General features: G+C 44.2%; 1 protein-coding gene across 1 annotated transcript in view; it reads right to left on the bottom strand.

Annotated features, from left to right (window-relative positions):
* Prep (prolyl endopeptidase) overlaps nt 1-11,698 on the bottom strand; it is a 69,768-nt gene extending 58,070 nt beyond the window's left edge. The window contains exons 1-2 of the mRNA XM_051175598.1: nt 11,571-11,698; nt 6,881-6,955 (exon numbers count right to left, since the gene is read on the bottom strand). Coding sequence (XP_051031555.1) covers nt 6,881-6,955; nt 11,571-11,615 — 120 coding nt within the window. The 5' untranslated portion in view covers nt 11,616-11,698. The remainder of the gene's footprint in view (nt 1-6,880; nt 6,956-11,570) is intronic.
* Between the last annotated feature and the right edge of the window lie 5,698 nt (nt 11,699-17,396).

The following is a 17,396-nucleotide window of genomic DNA, read 5'->3' as shown; positions in this document are numbered from 1 at the left end:
GAAACAGGTGCTTTTATCCTAAAATCTGTCATCCACTGATCTACCCATGGAGGTCACTAATGTCACAGAAACTATGGGGTTATTTAAATGCCCTACACAAGGAAGGAGAGGCACCAGAGACAAGGAAAATATACCACACTTCCAAGCTCCTGGTCCCCAAGATGGAAGGCGGTCTGTCTGACTTCTCAGCCCCTTGCTAGCAGGTTAATGGGGTACCATAAACAACCTGGTCAATAGGAGACTCGGAAGAGAAGGTAAGAGATGCTCTAGGAAAAGCCATCAAAACTACACATTTTCTAAAACAAATGGCAGTTCATCTTATTTGTTCAGAAGGGATAACTATACACACCATGTTTAGTACTGATTTTACTGGTTACTTTAAGAATTCTCTCAAGATCAGAAATAGAGCTGCTAGTCTCTCTTTGCCAGCTCTCAAGAAAAAAAAGCCATCGGAGATATGCAGCTGGCTATACATTTGTTTCCTTAACTGCCCCCTCCCCAGGAGTTTTGATGAAATCAGAGACAGACTTGACAATCAGCTATCCCTTGAAAGGTGTAAACGCTTCCTTTCTCTGTGCATATCTCCTTCTGCAATGCAGTGCCAACTCCAGGAAGCCAGGTAAAATGGTGAAGATACCCTAAGACACATAGGATAAAGAGAATTCGATTACAGACGCCACTTCAATCTAAACCTGGGGCTGCAAAGCCAAGCCTGGGGGATAAGAAGAGATAATTGTAATTATCACTGGCGTGACTCGGACAGGAGAGGATCGGGTTGAATTTCCTGGTGTTCATCTGTCTAGGTTGTAAGTTATTTCTCCCTGAATAAACATCTATTCGGCCTATTTGTTTATCCTGTTCGTGACGCCAGCAAGAGAGAGCGCCTTCCTGGCCCCCTCCGACCTCCTTCCTCAGGTCCTCTCCGCCCATCGCTCCACCCCCCAATGGGCGTGGTCAGTGCTACAGAAGGACTACCTCACTACAGAGGGGAAATAAAAGGTGCCTGTGGACTACTGCCAGGTCCCGGCAGAAAAAACATGAGTTCACTACTCCTGCAGTGACCCAAGAAGCTTCCCAGGTGGTGAAAGCAAGGGAAGCCATCTCCAAAGTCCCAAAGGGCCAGGCAAGCCAAAGGGAGAAGGATCCCTTTACGGGATGCACAGGGACCAGAGCTCCCCCTGTACAAGGCATACTGATTTCTGAAAGGTGCTGGGTCTTGGCAGCCAGGACACCACTGATCTTGAGGACAGTGGTATATGGAAGCTCCTCAATTTAAATTATATCCTGATAAACCTACGTGAAGTTTAAAGTCGAAACTGCATTTCCAAGACCCACTTACCAGACAGCATATATTAGCAACAAGATACACTGGAAGCTCTTAGTGGTTGACTCTCACACCTGTGGCTGGACAGTTTGGTGCCACAGCTGCTGCTACGGTCAGCGAGCACCACATTCCATCACGAGCTGAGGAAAAGATACACTCAAAACCCCAGCAACTGCTGCCACTGGCACATGCTGCTTCCCCTGCTGTGGTGCTGGAATGCCGTTAAGTGTTCATCAAGGTCTGTCTGGGACAGGTGACAGAGGGAAAAGGCAAGCACCTCCAAGGGCATGGAAAGTTGCCTGTGGACCAGCACAGACTGACTAAAAAGCACAGAAGCACAGACTGACTTTTTCTTTCCAGATCACAGGGAAGGACTGCCAACCCTGGGAATCTGGCCGTCAACACTGAAAACGCCCCTGGATACCTGATGTCTCATTTATGCTAGTGAGATTTTCCTGTGCACAGAAAGAACCCTTCCATCCATTCTAATGACTCAGCCTCCCCTCCCAGGGCACAAACACTCACAAACAAAAGCAGACCAAGGGATGGCAGAGCTCCCTCCAGAGGCCAAGGGACTCAGGACCTGGAGGGAGGGCAGACATGCGGGCAGTCACAGAAGCCAGCAAGCAGGGCAAGCCAAACAGTCACATAGAGCTGCTTTTCAGGGAACATCTAGAAACTGAAGCTGGAGGAACCTAGCACTGCACTTTCCAAGACAATGTGAGAAGTCTATTTTTTAAAGTATCTTTTATTTTCAGTTCTTGCTGAGCATTAACACCAACAAGCACCAAGTACAGTGCTTACTGCGCAGTCCTCAACTACGTGGTGTGCCTTCCCCTTGGGGTCCCTCTCATCCCCAAGACATAGCTGATTCATGTCAGGCCCCAAAGCCTGCTAGCATTACAACCTTGGGGTAGGCACCTGTCTCCCTCTCCAGGACCACCTGCCCTCAGGAGGGCTCATGGTCGGCAGTTCACATGGGGCCTCCTAGAAACCCAGCCAGGTCTCCATCCCAGGCTCTGCTTCAGACTTTGCACTGAGCTGTGTGTGATCTACAGTTGGGAATGTCTGCTATAAAGTGAGAACTCAACAGTGACAACTTGAAAGGTGTCACCCACCCCAGCTAGGAGTTTTCCATGTTATATGTCTGCTGATATTTTTTTAATAAGGGCACAGTCAAGGTCAGTTAGACAACTTGTATTAAATACTAGATTAAATCACAGAACCCAGGACGAAGAAACTGCAAGCATTTCTCATTTCTGACTGCTTTTACTGAACATGTGACAAGTTAGTTTTTGCTACTGTTTTGTGAAAACTGTGTAAATATTCTCCTCTTGCCACTAAGTGTGGCTAACACCGATCTGTGGAAATACTGATGACCAAGAGGAGAAAGTTTTCCTGCTGCGTCTCTAAAACACACAGAGGAGCTGAGACTGCAGCCTGGGGCACAGCATCTGCTTAGTGGGCAAGGGATCTTGATTCTGTGCACTGGGGAGGCAGCTCAGATGGTAGAGTACTTGGTACACAAGGATGAAGACCTGAGTTCAGATCCCAGCACCCACATAAAAGGCTGGGTGAGGTGCTGTGCCCTGTCATCCCAAATCCCAGGGCTAAGGAGGCAAGGAGGGGTTTGGGGGCTCTCTGGTCAGGCAACTAACCAAATCAGTAAATAGTAGGTTCAGTGTGACAGACCCCCTCACACACACACACAGGATGACCCCATATCCCATCTCCTATAACCCCCCAACCCATACTCTACTTAGTTTCCCTTTTAATCTCAAAACAGAAATTTAACTCATTCAATTCTAAGTAAGACACTACACTATCAGTACCAAGCCTCTTCAGAAAGCGACAGGAAGCTATGTGTGTGTGGTGAGCAGGCATAGATGCAGTTGTGTGAGCAGACTGTAGGAATGAAGGCCGACAGGCATGTTCAGACACATTCCTACAGCCAGCATCCCCAAACAGTCTGTTGTTTTTTTAAGTCTTTCGATTTTATTGATTTATTTATTTTGCTTATTTATTTTTAGTTTTTTGAGACAGGGTTTCTCTGTGTAGCACAGGCTGCCCTGGAACTCATTCTATAGACCAGGCTAGCCTTGAACTCAGAGAACTATCTGCCTCTGCCTCCCAAGTGCTGGGATTAAAGATGTGGGTGACCACTACCTGGCTTCCACTTTTACTTTTAGTTTAATTTTTGATAATCAACTCTGTTGCTGGGTTCCACTCCTGAAAATACACCAGAAGGTAACCTTGGCAAGTTACTTAATTCACATTTAATACTTCAATTCCTTTACTGTAAAATGTATGTGTATGGGGGGATCTATTTCAGAGTTCAAGAATCAAACGTGATACAGTAGGCAAAGCTCTCAGTAAAGTGTCTGACACACATAAGCATACAGTAAATCTAAACCATGAAAATAATAATGCGTTATTAGCAGCCATCAAAGGCTGACTGCATCACTAATTAGCAAAATTCCATCTATTAACTGGAAGCTTGGCACCCACTAATAAGTGGCTTATTATCCACAGGACCAGTCATTAGGAACAGAGAAACAGCACAGCACACATTCATCAGCACACCAAGTGCATCTGGTCAGTCTGAGATTGCTAAGTTACTTGGACAAGCAGCATCAGAGGCTGGAGGGACCCAGGTTGGACCAGACACTTTAGGCAACAGAATCACTACTTCATCAGAGGCAGTTTCCTGGAGGACGTGCTGGAAACCCTTAGGAGAAACGTACAGTCCAGGGTCACTCCTCAACTGTGAGGATTCTGTCTTTCTGGAGGAGAGCTGGGAAACAAATGGAGGATTGCAGACCTAAAAACCTCAAGATGGAGGAGTGCTGACTTCAGGAAAAAGGGCAGGAAGGAAGTGGGAAGAACCATGATGAACAGAGAAGAAGGCCCCAGCCACGTGACAGGTGGCTAGCAGAGCGAAGCAGAGAAGGCAAGCCCATTCGACGAGGGCTACAAGGATGAAGACAGAGACAGCATGAACTGTAGCCAGAGCGGTCTGCTCCTATGCCATGTCTCACCTGCCTACAGGAGCCTGCTCCAGTTCTCTCCTTGCGGAAGCAGGGAGAGCCCCATTCCAGTAGCTGGTGCTTCCCAGAGAGTGTAAACAGATCTGCAAATATGACTTCAGTCTCCAGGGAACACTGATGTCACGGTGCTGTGGGCCCATGAGACACAGACACAGGACATAGAAAATGGCCTGAAAAACGACCTGGGCAGCACATGACTAGTTTGGTTTTTCTTTTTCTTTTTCTTTTTCTTTTTTTTTTTTTTTTTTTTTTTTTTCTTTTTTAGTTAAAGATGTTAGATTCCCAAACAGCAAATATCAGCAAGACACACTCCAAAAGATAGCATACTTTCCCTCCTCATATTGTAAAGAGAATAATCAAGAAATAGAAAGTCAATCTAAGAGTCTCAAAAAGTACAAAAATAATCTCCAATCTCTGTGGGCTTACTGGAATTAAACCATGAGACCTCGTTTTAAATTATGGTATTTGTGAAGAGAGTGACAATTTGAGTTGTAGATGTTTGATATTATTGAAAAATTATTGTCATTTCTTTTAGTTGTCATAATATGTTGTGATGGTATTAAAAAGATTCATTATATGTAGGTAAGGAATACAAATGTTTACAATGAAATGATACAACATTTGTAATTTGACAAAATAATATGCTGTGGGTAGAAGCTAGGTGAGTTGAAACGAGTCAAATGAATGGTAAAATGAAGGATGAGTGTATAGGATTGGCCACGCCCCTCACTGTAAAGAAGTCTTGGGATTTGTGAAACCCTTCACTGTGAGCGACAAATATGAGGTTTGTGGAAGACTCTCACTGTGAAGGATGGGTACAATGTGCCCCTCACAGAATTTGTATATATTTGAATTTGAAACAAAGACTCAGGATTCCGGGAATTATCAAGAAGGCCCAAATCCTGCCAAGTCACTAGAAAAATAAAATGGAAACTGGATTCATAATAGGAAAAAAAAAAAGTTTTTTTTTAAATGGGGAAATATATGCTAGGATTCTAAAGACACTCAAATTTGTGAGTCAAACAATGAGATTTAAAAAAAAAAAAAAAAAAAAAAAAAAAAAAAGGAGCCTGGGGAAGGAGGGTTTATCTGGCTTGCAGGTTGTACAGGACCATCACAGTAAAAAAACAGGGAGAAGCTCAAGCCAGGAACATGAAGACAGGAACTACAGCTGAGACCACACTGGTTACTGGCTCGCTCCCCTACCTTGCTGTACACCTGCTAGGATGGTACCATCCACCATGGGGAACCCTCCCAAAAAATGCCCCCACAGACTTGCCCATGGGCCACTTTGATGGAGGCAAATCCCTGGCTGAGGTCCCCTCTTCCCAGTTTGCTGATGTATGTCAAGTTGACAGAGACTAACCAGGACAATAAGCATATTAAAAACAGTACATGAATGCAAGTTCTCCTTTGTGTTCTGCATGTGTGAGCTTCTATTTATGCAGAAGGGTATTGAGCCCATATGGTGGCCAGAGTCTAATGATTCTTTTAGACTGACTGACCAGCAAAATCCCAGGATCCTCACATCTCTACCTCCCCAGTTCCAGGATTACAGGGTATACCCAGCTTTCTGAGTGTGGGTTATCTGAACTCAGGTCCTTAGACTTGTGTGGCAAACACTCTACTAATGAGCCACCTCCAGCCCCAGTAAATATGTTCTCATGTACAAAGTAGTATGAGTGTGTGGCTATACCTCAGAGAGGTAAGGAACTTAAAATGAATTTGAGAGCCAGTTGTGGTGGTTCTAATCCCATACCTTTAATCTTTCCTCTCTGGAGGCAGACAGGAGGATCCCTAAGTATAAGGCCAGCCTGGTCTACAAAGCAAGTTCCAGGACAGACAGAGAGGATTACACAGTGCAACCCTGTCTAGAAAAACAAAACAAAACAAAAAGATGAATTTGAGACACGGTAGTCCCTCAAAAGGAAAACTAGTCACTTAGCATGTATATAACTGACAAGTTCCACAGTGCACAGGACCATCTCCAAGTCACAGCACTCAAGCAGAACTTCATTAACAAACAACCTTAGCTGAGACCTTGGAATGTGTTTTATGTTCTTTGAGTATTCCCTCTGCCCTGACTTTAACAAAATCTAACAATATTCTTCTAGTTACAATTTCAGTTTGTTTTCTTTGTTGTGTTAAAACCAGTACTGAATTATCAAAACTAGCATCTGCCCAATACAGAAGATTTTTATTTCTTTGTCCCACCCCATGATAAACTAAGCCATTTTTCCCTCTGGTACTATTTGTTTTCTTCCATTCCTTCTAGTATTTTCACTCCAAATACATTGTACACCAGTGTCAGGACAAGCCACATTTAATGAACATTTACTTACTCTGGGAACTGAATGTGTTTCTTCCTTTTCCTCCTCAAAACATCTGATAAAAAGTTGGGGTGCCCACAGATAACAGAGACACAGTCAGGGAAACCTCTGGCTACAGACATCTGCAGGTGAGTGCTGGTCACTAAGATTGCTTAATGTTTACTGTAAGGCAAAATTACCTTTGTCTGCTCACTGTCGGGGTCTTCAAGCCAAGCATAAGGATCACAGATTTTATGTCCATGATAATCCTGTACCTGCAAAAGACAAAATGAGATCCTGAGTAATCAGTGCCCAGGCCCAGTTAAAAACACATATATATCCTGTACATGATAGAGAAATGGGAAAGGGCTAGATAATGATACTGACTCATGCAATATGTCTGCCCAGAGTACCACATGAACCAAAGCCATTCCTCATGAGTTAATGGGACAGGTAAGAAAGAAGAAAGGTCCAAATAGGAAACAGCTCACTCTGTACAACACGGAACAAAGGCTGGCTTGGGCTAAAGAAACTCAAAACTGTTTGCTGAGTAAAGCACAGGACACATCTGGAAAGGAGTCACCACACATGGCTATGGTTCTGTTCACACTGAGCTTGGCTAATGAAATCAGCTACCTACAACATGGCATATGATCAGTTTTGCTTTGGGTCTGAACTACTAAAAGCAAGTTTCTAATTCATAGCATGGTTCTACTGCCAGCTACAGAAGCTGACCTATCCACCCCTGGGCATGCGCAAACCACAGCCTCTTTCATACTGTTACGATATCACCTTTTATCACTTACATACAGCACAAATGCCATCACCACTTAGACATCTGAAGAAATGAAACGGCTACATGTTGTCAGAACCTGGAGGGGGGGGGGGTCCTCTGGGTGTCCTGACTAAGATTCCTCTGACAGCACAAAGTACAAGGCCTGGCTCCACAGACCAGGGAAGGGAGCTAGAAGACACACACCTTCCATGATGCCATGCCTGAAGACACAATCCAAAAGTAAAAAGCATTACACAATCTCTCCACCTCAACGGGTCAAGTTTAACCCAATTAACTAAAACCTACAGTTTCTCCGGTCTGGTCTGTAGGTGACCCTAACTGCACTGGGCTGTGGGGCGGTCACCCCCTCTCATGATGAATTTGTAACTTGTCTCCTTGCTTTATACCACGATACTGGAAGGATAGGCTTATTCCCCAAAGAAGACAAACTCTTCTGGAAAGGGCACCTGATTGCTTTTTCTAGTGTTCCTCCACGCTCAGGTCTCCTGCCTGTAGCCTGGCTGTCTGCACTTCTCACTCCCCAGAGCCAGCTGAGAGAAACTGGAAGGTGTACAGAACAGGCTGGGCAAGCAGGAGAAAGGTCTAGGAGTTTCATTATACAATCGACAAACCAGAGCAAGAGACACAAAAACAGACTAACCCTGCTCCTCGAGGGTCTTCATAAAACCCGACTTTCCCCTTTATCACTCCCAGTTTCAGCTGATGGCCACTCAACGAAAGCATTTTAAGATTTTCTCTTGTCTACAGATCTTTCGCATTTGACACCTTGAGTAGTTAGAACAGATTTACAGTAAAAACTTTCTCTCTGTTGTCAATACAGAAACATAGTTTGAAAGTCCTCTGAGGAGCTCTGGCAGAGGATTGAGCAACATGCCTATAACCATCGGCATCAGGACTGCGACCAAACCAGCCAGCCAGCCTTGAGGACAGACCACTTTGAAAATGTCCTTGGGCAGATCCCCAAATTCACTTTTCATAAAAGAGTAGAAAAGTTAACTAAAGTAACCATAGCAGTTTCACACCTAGGAGAAAGTGCTGCTATGGTATTTATTGATTGCTATTGACTTTGCTATATAAAAAGTTGTTGATGTTTTCAGGTTACAGATTGCAAAACACAATTCAGAGAGGTTAGTAACAGCAAAGGCCAAATGGTTTACTAGTACAGACAGGAGACTGTGAGTTCACAATACTCTATGGATTTCTTCCACATTAATTTAACCAACCCTTGCTGTGAGGCGAGGAAATTAAGGCCAGAAACAGCCAAAGCAATCAGGGTATGAGGGCTAACAAGTGGGGAGTAACTTATCTGTAACTGATCCCAAAGCCTGTGGATCTAACAGTCTGCTGTGTATTTAGCTAGTAAACCTGACCAAGTGTACCCCAGCAAGTACAAGGCCAGGCTTCAACCCAGAGCATCTCAAGCCAGACCACCTCCCAAATGGTCCTTTACATGAAATAAACAGCTATGTCTTCTGATGTTAGTTATCACAAAGACATCGCCAAGACAAGGAAGATTCTCTAGGACCCTTCCAGTGTTAATCCCCAAGAGCCACAGTCCACAATATCCTCTCCATTGTTGCCCCCCCCCCCTTTATAAGATTATGCCCTACAGAGTGGCCCCACAGCCACACCCCTTGAAATAGAGGTTACACACATCTAATTCATCATGATTTAAGTCTGGAAGCCATCCCTCACCTCCCCAAGGAGCTGATAGTCCTGATAAGACACTGCACTGCTTAATGCTGTGCCTGTTTCTCTGTCCAGCTGCCTCCAAGCCTCATTTTTTATGGGTGGTGTGGTCAAGAGGGTCTTCCTGCTATCCCACAAGTAAAAGTAGTTTCACAGCTGTTCATGCTTGCGAAGCTACAGCTTTATTTTAATCTCCTTTCTGCCTTAGCCAGTCAACTCTCAGACCCAATTAGAAAATTATTTCCTTCTCCTGATGTAAATTAGCCCCATCCGTTTCTGTGTCCTCCACGCACCCAATAAATGCCCTCTATGAGGGCTTGAGTGACCTGTAGGAGGCCTAAATTCCCTGACTTGTTACATAAACAACAATGACATAGAAGAGTCAATGGTATTACATGAAAAGGGCCATACTTTCAAATTTCTGCTCATGAAGACACAAGTTCACACATGGGCTTCTTATTCCAACTCCACATTTACAGGGAGCTGATAAGCATGGCCAAAAGATGCTCAAGTGAGAGACAAAACCACAGACATTTCCAGATTATGTATTAGGTACAAAACCCACCTCCAAAATCTACAATCAGGCAAATGTGTGAAGTCAAGCCTAGGAGTTGGTATTAGAACCCTACATGCCACCCATGTAGGTTATCAGGCTAACACATGACAGCCAAGGCTGCTACTCCTTCATCAAGGCCACAGGCTTACGGGTATCAATAGATCTTTGGTGAGAAGGAATGAGAATGTACTAAATTCTAAACACCCCCTTTACAGTTGTGTGTAACCCTTTAGAAAACTTCATAAAAGCCCTTCTTGACCCTTTCAGAAACTGTTAAACTTAGAAAAACTACAAGATTGATACAGATTGGTGTACAGAAATATTAAGCAAAAAAACAACACAACCCTCACCCCACCCCAAGGTTTAAAAAAAAAAAAAAACCCTAAGACTGTATTTGTCAAAACCACAAAATGATAGAGGTTTTATATATATATATATATATATATATATATATATATATATATATATAGTATATTACTGGTAATATATTAAATGTATGCATATGTTATGTATATGTTAACCTGGTCAAGACAGTTCCCCATCTTCCCATGTAACCCACTGCTGAGGTGGATCACCCGAATGGCAAGTCTTCTATGAGCAAGTGAAGCCCCATGCCAGCCCTAATGGTCCATGCAGGAGAAAGGAGGCCTGTAACAGCTGAGATTTGCCCAGATAGTGAGGGCCAGCACCAGAACAGAACAGCACTCAGGTTTTCTGGGGGCTAACCAGTCCCCTTCCTCATTCCAGCAGGATCACTTCACTCCTATATGCAGGATCACTTCCTGGAGGAAGAGGGTTTCCTGAATGGTTAGGACAAATTCAATAAGCAAGCAGCTGAACAGACCGAGAAACATGGTTACCAGATGGTCACTGGTGAAAGAAACATTGCAGCAGATAACTTGAAGTTCCTTTGAAAACAAGATGGTCTCTCACATTTAAGCATTTACCTCAGTGAGTTTCAGAGTACACTTTGTGGTGTAAACCAGAACAAAGTAAACAGAAAAAAAGACAACTGTATTATAAAAAGTATTTTGACTATAACTCTATTTTAAGTAAACTGACAGTGGCCTATGAGTGCAGGAATCAGGGTCATAATGTTTGGATTTAATCTACCTATTCAATGCCAAACTAAATTTTACACACACACACACACACACACACACACACACACACGCGCGCGCGCACACGCACACACACGCACGCACACAGAATTCTGAATTTCACAGCGTCTCAAGTTCACCTGCAGTTTAGGTAAACAGTTACTCCCACTGGGCACAACTTACTTTGCAAAAGGCCTCCCCTGACTTAACTTCCTTTCCTAAGCAAACTTGGTGCACACTGTGACCCCTGCTCCTTCCCCACCCTACTCTGTCTTATTTGCACTCCAGCAAACAACGCCCAGCACCCGGCTCGTGGCAGGGCTGCCTTAAAGCGGAATGAATGAGCTTCAACTCTAAGGACTTGCAAATTCCAAGTTTTCAAAGTTTGCTTTTGTTTTAAAATCTTACATCATTTCCCACGCATACACACCAGAATACAGTTTCTCCTACCACCATATTTAAGCAAGAAGGCTTCTCCACTTGGAGACACAGGGGTATATTCTGTGTCCCCACCGGCCCCAGGCGCCCATGCCTGCCCGGCGTCTGCCCTGGGGCCGGGCCGCGCTGACCACAGGCTCGCTCGGGCACGTGGGCCGCGACCGCCCGCCCGTCCCGCGCTGGGAGGCGCCCCGCGACCCCGGCCGGCTCCGCAAACAAAGGCCGGGGAGCCGCGCCGGGAGCAGGGGCGCGGGGCTGCGGGAGCCGGGCTGCGGGTGGCGCGGGCCCGGCAGCGCGAGCGGGGTACTCACGGAGGTCTCGTCCCGGTACACGTCGGGGTACTGGAAGGACAGCATGGCCGGGGCCGGGCGCGGGCTGCGGGGGCTGCGGGCGAGGTTGGGCGCGGACTGCGGCGGGCGGGCGAGGGAGAAAGCTGCTGGCGACCGGCAAGCACGGGCGGACTCGCGGCGGGGCTGTACGCCGAGCAGGAAGACGCTGTCGGCAAGACCCAGAGCCCCTCCCCGGCGGGCGGGCCCAAGCGGCGGCAAGAGGGAGAGGAGTCGCCGCGCGGGCGCCAGAGCGGGCGCACAGCTCCCTCTGCAGGAGCGCCGGCCGCGCCCGCGCCGCCCGGGCGCACGGAGGAGCACGCCGACGCCGCCGCGCCTCCAGCCTCCCTCCCTCCGCCCCAGGAAGGGAAACTTTACCTCTAACCCCACCCTGGCCTGCTTCCCCTTGCCAGCCACTCGGGACTTGGAGGAAGATGTGCTTCTCGTTGACCGTGAAGGAAGCACACCTCCCTCCACCCCGGCCCTTGATGGACACCGGGAGCCCGGCCTCCAGGCCGCAGAGGTTTGTTGGAGGTGTTGCCAGGACAATGGATGTGCCCATGGTGGAGATCTACTGACAGGGAGCGAGCACCGTGAGAGGACTGCTAGTTATCTAGAGGCCCCTGCTTACCCTGCCAGGCTCCTCCTTTCTGCTCCAGGTTTTGTATTTTGAGCTACCCTGTTCCTGTGTTAGAAAGAGACAAGACACCTGCCTGACCCATGAAGATTTAATAACTGCATTGCTTTAACCCCCGGGCTAACGATGGTTTGTGTTCTGGTATTGTGAACCATCCAGAAGACGCCTTTTAGCCCCAGTCCTCATAGTATTGCATATGTCCCTGCCTTCCTACTAGACCTTGGAGGAAAGGGCCATCAGAAAAACCCTGTGTTGTAGGAGAATTCCCACTGATGGTTTCCAACAGTGAAGGCTCACTCTGCAGGCTAGCACTCCTGAACCAAGTCTGTAAGGGCTGCAGGGCTGTTCAGCTTCTGCCATCTGTGGGTGCTTCTTAAAGATTATCCCAAGGACACTCAACCCAGAAAAGCCCCAGATAACAGTTGATACCTTATTAAACTTTGAGGTGAAAACTGTTACTGTCCCAGTTTTGCAGTTGAGAAAACTGGGGCTTTCTTTTGCTCAGTTTCACACACATGGGTATGTAAGAAGAGGATCAGGATTCAGTCTCTGGTGCTAACATTCATTTCCAACTGTCTGATCCTTCCCCCTCAGAAAGCAAATAGTGATGCAATCTGTAGTTTAAGAACTATATTTCTAAGTGAGTGCTACCCTGTGTGAACTTGCAGAATGCAGGATCCTCACAACTAACTGTAAATTAGTGAAATTTCCCTGAGGAATGCTGCCCATATGTCGTGGAAAAATGGGGTGATCCCCTATCCAATAAAAGTTTTCTGTTTTCAAACCCCTCATGGACACAGATGCCTGACAAGTGAAGGTCTGACACCCATGCTGAGTCCCTAGGCTGACCTTTCCCTGAACTGCAAAGTTCTGATGCCGTTTCAGTTGTCTTTGAAGGATATGAGCAATATGTGGATGCCTAGGTCTATGATGGTGGATGTCCTCCTGTATGTTATGAATATATGTTTCTCTTATTGGCTGATCAATAAAGCTGTGTTGGCCAATGGATAAGCAGGATGTAGCCAGGCTGGAAGTATGGGTGGGGCTACAGACTGAGAATTCTGGGAAGAGGAGTGCAGAGGTGAGTCATGAGAACGATGTCATATAGCTGCTGTGGAATAAAGAGACCTGGGTATCACCAGGATATACACAGATTAAAAGAAATGGGTATTAAAAGAGAGCTAGCCAATAAGAAGTCTGGGGCATTGGCCAAATAGTTTATAATTAATATAAGCCTCTATGCGTTTATTTGGGACTAAACAGCTCCAGGATCAGGTAGGACAGAAACTTCCATCTACAAGTCTACACCTCATTCTGCCCCTGCTCAATTAAACACTGAAGGAGAGTATGGCACCTGAATTCAATCCAGATAACAATATGGGCAGAAGAAGCAGATCACAGAACTTTATGGCATTTCTAACGAAGTTCCAAAGATAGAAGCAGTGTTTAGGATCAGAAGAGAAGAATGTGTTCCTTGTAGTTATTAGGAAAATTCAGGTATGGCTCCACATGTAAAATGAACTTGGGTTATTTATAGAGAACAATGATATTATCTATTCATCTGCTGTTTTAAATTAGGAACTTAGAACTTACAACTATCAGTTCAAAATGACTGACTTTAGAGCTATAGGAGAATAAGGGGGAACAACAGAAGAAAGAAAATGAGGTAAGGAAGCTGTAAGAAACCATCACTGGTTTCCTAACGCCAGGAAAGGTTAGCAGAAACACATACAACACGCACATGCACACACACACACTCAAAGCTAGGCACACTTTGCTAGATGGTTCCCCTATATGCACTCATGAGACACTGCCCTGCAAACAATGTGTATCAGAGTTGTCTGTCACAAAGGGCAGTCTTTAAGGAAGCATCCAAGTGCTTCTAGGAAGACCTCACTTAGAGGTCTTCTGAGATTAAATCAACGCTGATGTAACTCAGCCAACTGTCAAGGGAGGGATCTCTGCTGTTTTGGGGTTGGTTATCCTTCAGCAGTGTTTACACACTTCTGACCTCTGTATTGCAAAGAGCTGCAAGCCTGGAAATTATCTTTCCTGAGTTCCTTTGTTAGCTTGTTTCTTGCCAGGTTCTACCAAAGGAAGAACATAGATTAGAGGGGGAGGACAGAGAGATACTTCTTTCTTTCAGCTTAGGCTGTCAAGGGCAGGGCCCTGGGAATCACTGTTCTGTGGTGTCCAGGTGGGTCAGTAAGATGGAGGTGGGATAGTCCCAGAAGCACCTGCAGCTAATTGAGCAATTTCAAAGGGATGGAAGGTTGCCAGGCTCTTGCAGAATCTCACACTTGTGAAAGTGTGGACTTTGGTTTTCCTACTTAGTAGGAAATAAATGTATTCTAATCAATTCCATTCATTTGAAATATCTAACATTGTACCTGTTTGTCCTCCTTGAAAGCCTTTACCATGAGTATAAGAAATAAAAAATGACAAAAAGCATATTTAGGCTGTCTGAGAATTTGATATATTTGAAAAATAAAACACAGAACATGAACACCTAGATATTACATGTTTCAAGAGAGAAAAAAAAAATCACATACACAGTAAGTTGCAAGGAATGAGAAAAAAAAAAGACAGATTGGAAATAAAATTTTAAGTTTTAATTATGAAAAATAAATTAGTAAAATAAAGAGCCATGGATAAGTTAAATATGTAACTAGAAGTTAAAAAAGAAATTAGTATACTGGAAGCAAACTCTATAAACATAAACACAGGCAAGCAAAGAGTGGGAAGACAGGGAGCCATGAAATTGTCAAAGTAAAGACAATATTTAAGTATTTCTGTGGGTTAAGGAAAAAGACGGCTGTTCAGGAGAAGCGAAAAAGCAGGACAGGTACTGAGAAAAATATTTGCTACAACAGTTTCTCTTCAGTCAAAATGAGGATAAACAACACAAAAGGAAAATAGACAAATGATACCAATAGATAATGTATAGTAAAGGAAACACAGTCAATAAACAGTCAAAGATGAACAGTCACATTAAGAACTGGAAAAACTAGACATAGTGGTGATAAATGTCTTTAATTCAAGCATTTAGGAGGCAAAGGCAGGCCAGTCTCTGTGAGTGGGAAGCCAGCCTGGTCTACATATTGAGTTCCAGACCAGTCAGGGCTACACAGGGAGCTGAGGCTGGGGAGGAAAGAAGAAACAGGAGAGAAGGTACTGATGGGAACATGAATTAACACATTGTCATATCTCAAAATGTAAAACAATTAAACAATTGCTAAGTAGAATAATCATTAGGAGCAAGTATACCATCCTAGTGAAAGCTTTAAAATTTTCAGTAGTATTTGTTTGTTTGTTTTGTTTTTGAGACAGGTTTTTGGAGGAAGTATGTTACTATCTCATATGTGCTTAAGCTATGCAAAGTGGGGCACACAGTGTTCTGCTACTGCCTGTGGATCAAGATACAGAACTCTCTCAGCTCCTTCTCCAGCACCATGTCTGCCTGCATGCTGTCTTGCTTCTCACCATGGTGATAATGGACTAAACCTCTGAAACTCTAAGCCAGCCCCAATTAATTGTTTTCCTTTATAAGAACTGCCATGGTCATGTTGTCTCTTCACAGCAATAGAAGCCCTAAGACAGAAGTAAACAGAGAAGTTGATAAAAATAAATAAACAAACAAATAGCACACATACACACACACCAGATTATGGGGCTAGAGAGACAGCTCAGAAGTTAAGAACAATGGTCTATCACTCCAATTTCCAAGAATCTGCCCTTTCAGGTACATGTGTGGTTAATACACGTGTATACAGACAAAACACTCATACATGTTATATAAAATAATAAAAAAGAAATAAACAAGGTTTAGACAAAATGTTTGATTCCATTTACTTATTTGTTTATATTTTATGTGCATTGGTGTTTGCCATGGGTATTAAGTCCCCTAGAACTGGAGTTACAGACAGTTGTGAGCTGCCTTGTGGGTGCTGGGAATTGAACCTGGGTACTCTGGAAGAGCAGTCAGTTCTCTTAACCTCTGAGCCTTGCTAAAGTTGGTTCTCTTTTTCTACAGCATGGGTTCCAGAGATTGGACTCAGGTCATCAAGTTTGGTGGCAGAAGTCTTGACCTTTGAGCCATCTCACTAGCTCTAAATAAAAGAGCTCTTAATTATAAGAGCCCATTGTTTTTAAAAATTAAGAATCTACTTCTAAATACTTACAGGTCAAAGAAAAAATAATGAAAATCATAAATTATTAAAAATCAAAGACTAATGAAATGCCAAACATGATATGTGATTAAGTAAAAAACTTTATACAATATAGTCTTACAAATAAGTCTAAAGTGTTTATACTGTGAAAGAGGACTGGATATTAATGAACAATATATTTGTGTTGGGAAACTTGAAGAGAACAATAAAATAAGCAGCAAATCAGCACAAAATAATAACAAACAAATCATTAATGAAATTAAAAAAATACATTGTGCCCAGTGGTAGTAATCTACACCTTTAATCCCAGCACTGGGAGGCAAAGGCAGGTAGATCTCTGTGAGTTCAAAGCCAGCCTGGCCTACAAACCAGATGCCAGGACAGCCAGGTCTGTTATACAGAGAAACCCTGTCCTGAAAAATCACACACACACACACACACCATCGTAAGCTGCACATACTGGTACTAAGGCAGGAAAATTGTGAATTTCACTGTAATCTAAACTATCTAACAAGGTCTGTCTTGAAAACAACAATGAAGCAAATAAATAGAAAGCCATGTAAGGAATCAAAATCCTGTCTTAGAAAAACTTGATAAAACCTTGGCAAGTTGACTCACAAGTTAACACAGAGATATATACATAATTTTAAATGGGGTTGTCATATAATGGGAGAGATCATACCCCAACTAGATATCTTATGCTACCAGTGCCAGAAATGGCTTACATCTTGTTGAATCATTGGCCAAAGAGGTACAACACTACAGGCCATTGCAAAGGTAATTGTTACTTTCCATAGCATTATGGTAAAACCCTATTGCTAAAGAAACAAATATGTCATCAAACATGGTGAAGTCAAGCTGGTGTCCACCTAGAAGCACCCTTAATATGGTGTTTGAGTAGGTATGGCACCCATGTATTTGTATGCTTGGTCCATAGGGAGTGGCCCTGGTACCAAGTAAAGTCCCTGGTACCAATAAAAGTTACTGCTGTGATGGACTGGACCA

Source organism: Phodopus roborovskii, unplaced genomic scaffold, assembly GCF_943737965.1.
Source record: "Phodopus roborovskii unplaced genomic scaffold, PHOROB, whole genome shotgun sequence".
In the NCBI taxonomy this organism is placed as follows: Eukaryota; Metazoa; Chordata; class Mammalia; order Rodentia; family Cricetidae; genus Phodopus; species Phodopus roborovskii.
This window is presented reverse-complemented; position numbering and strand designations above follow the sequence as displayed.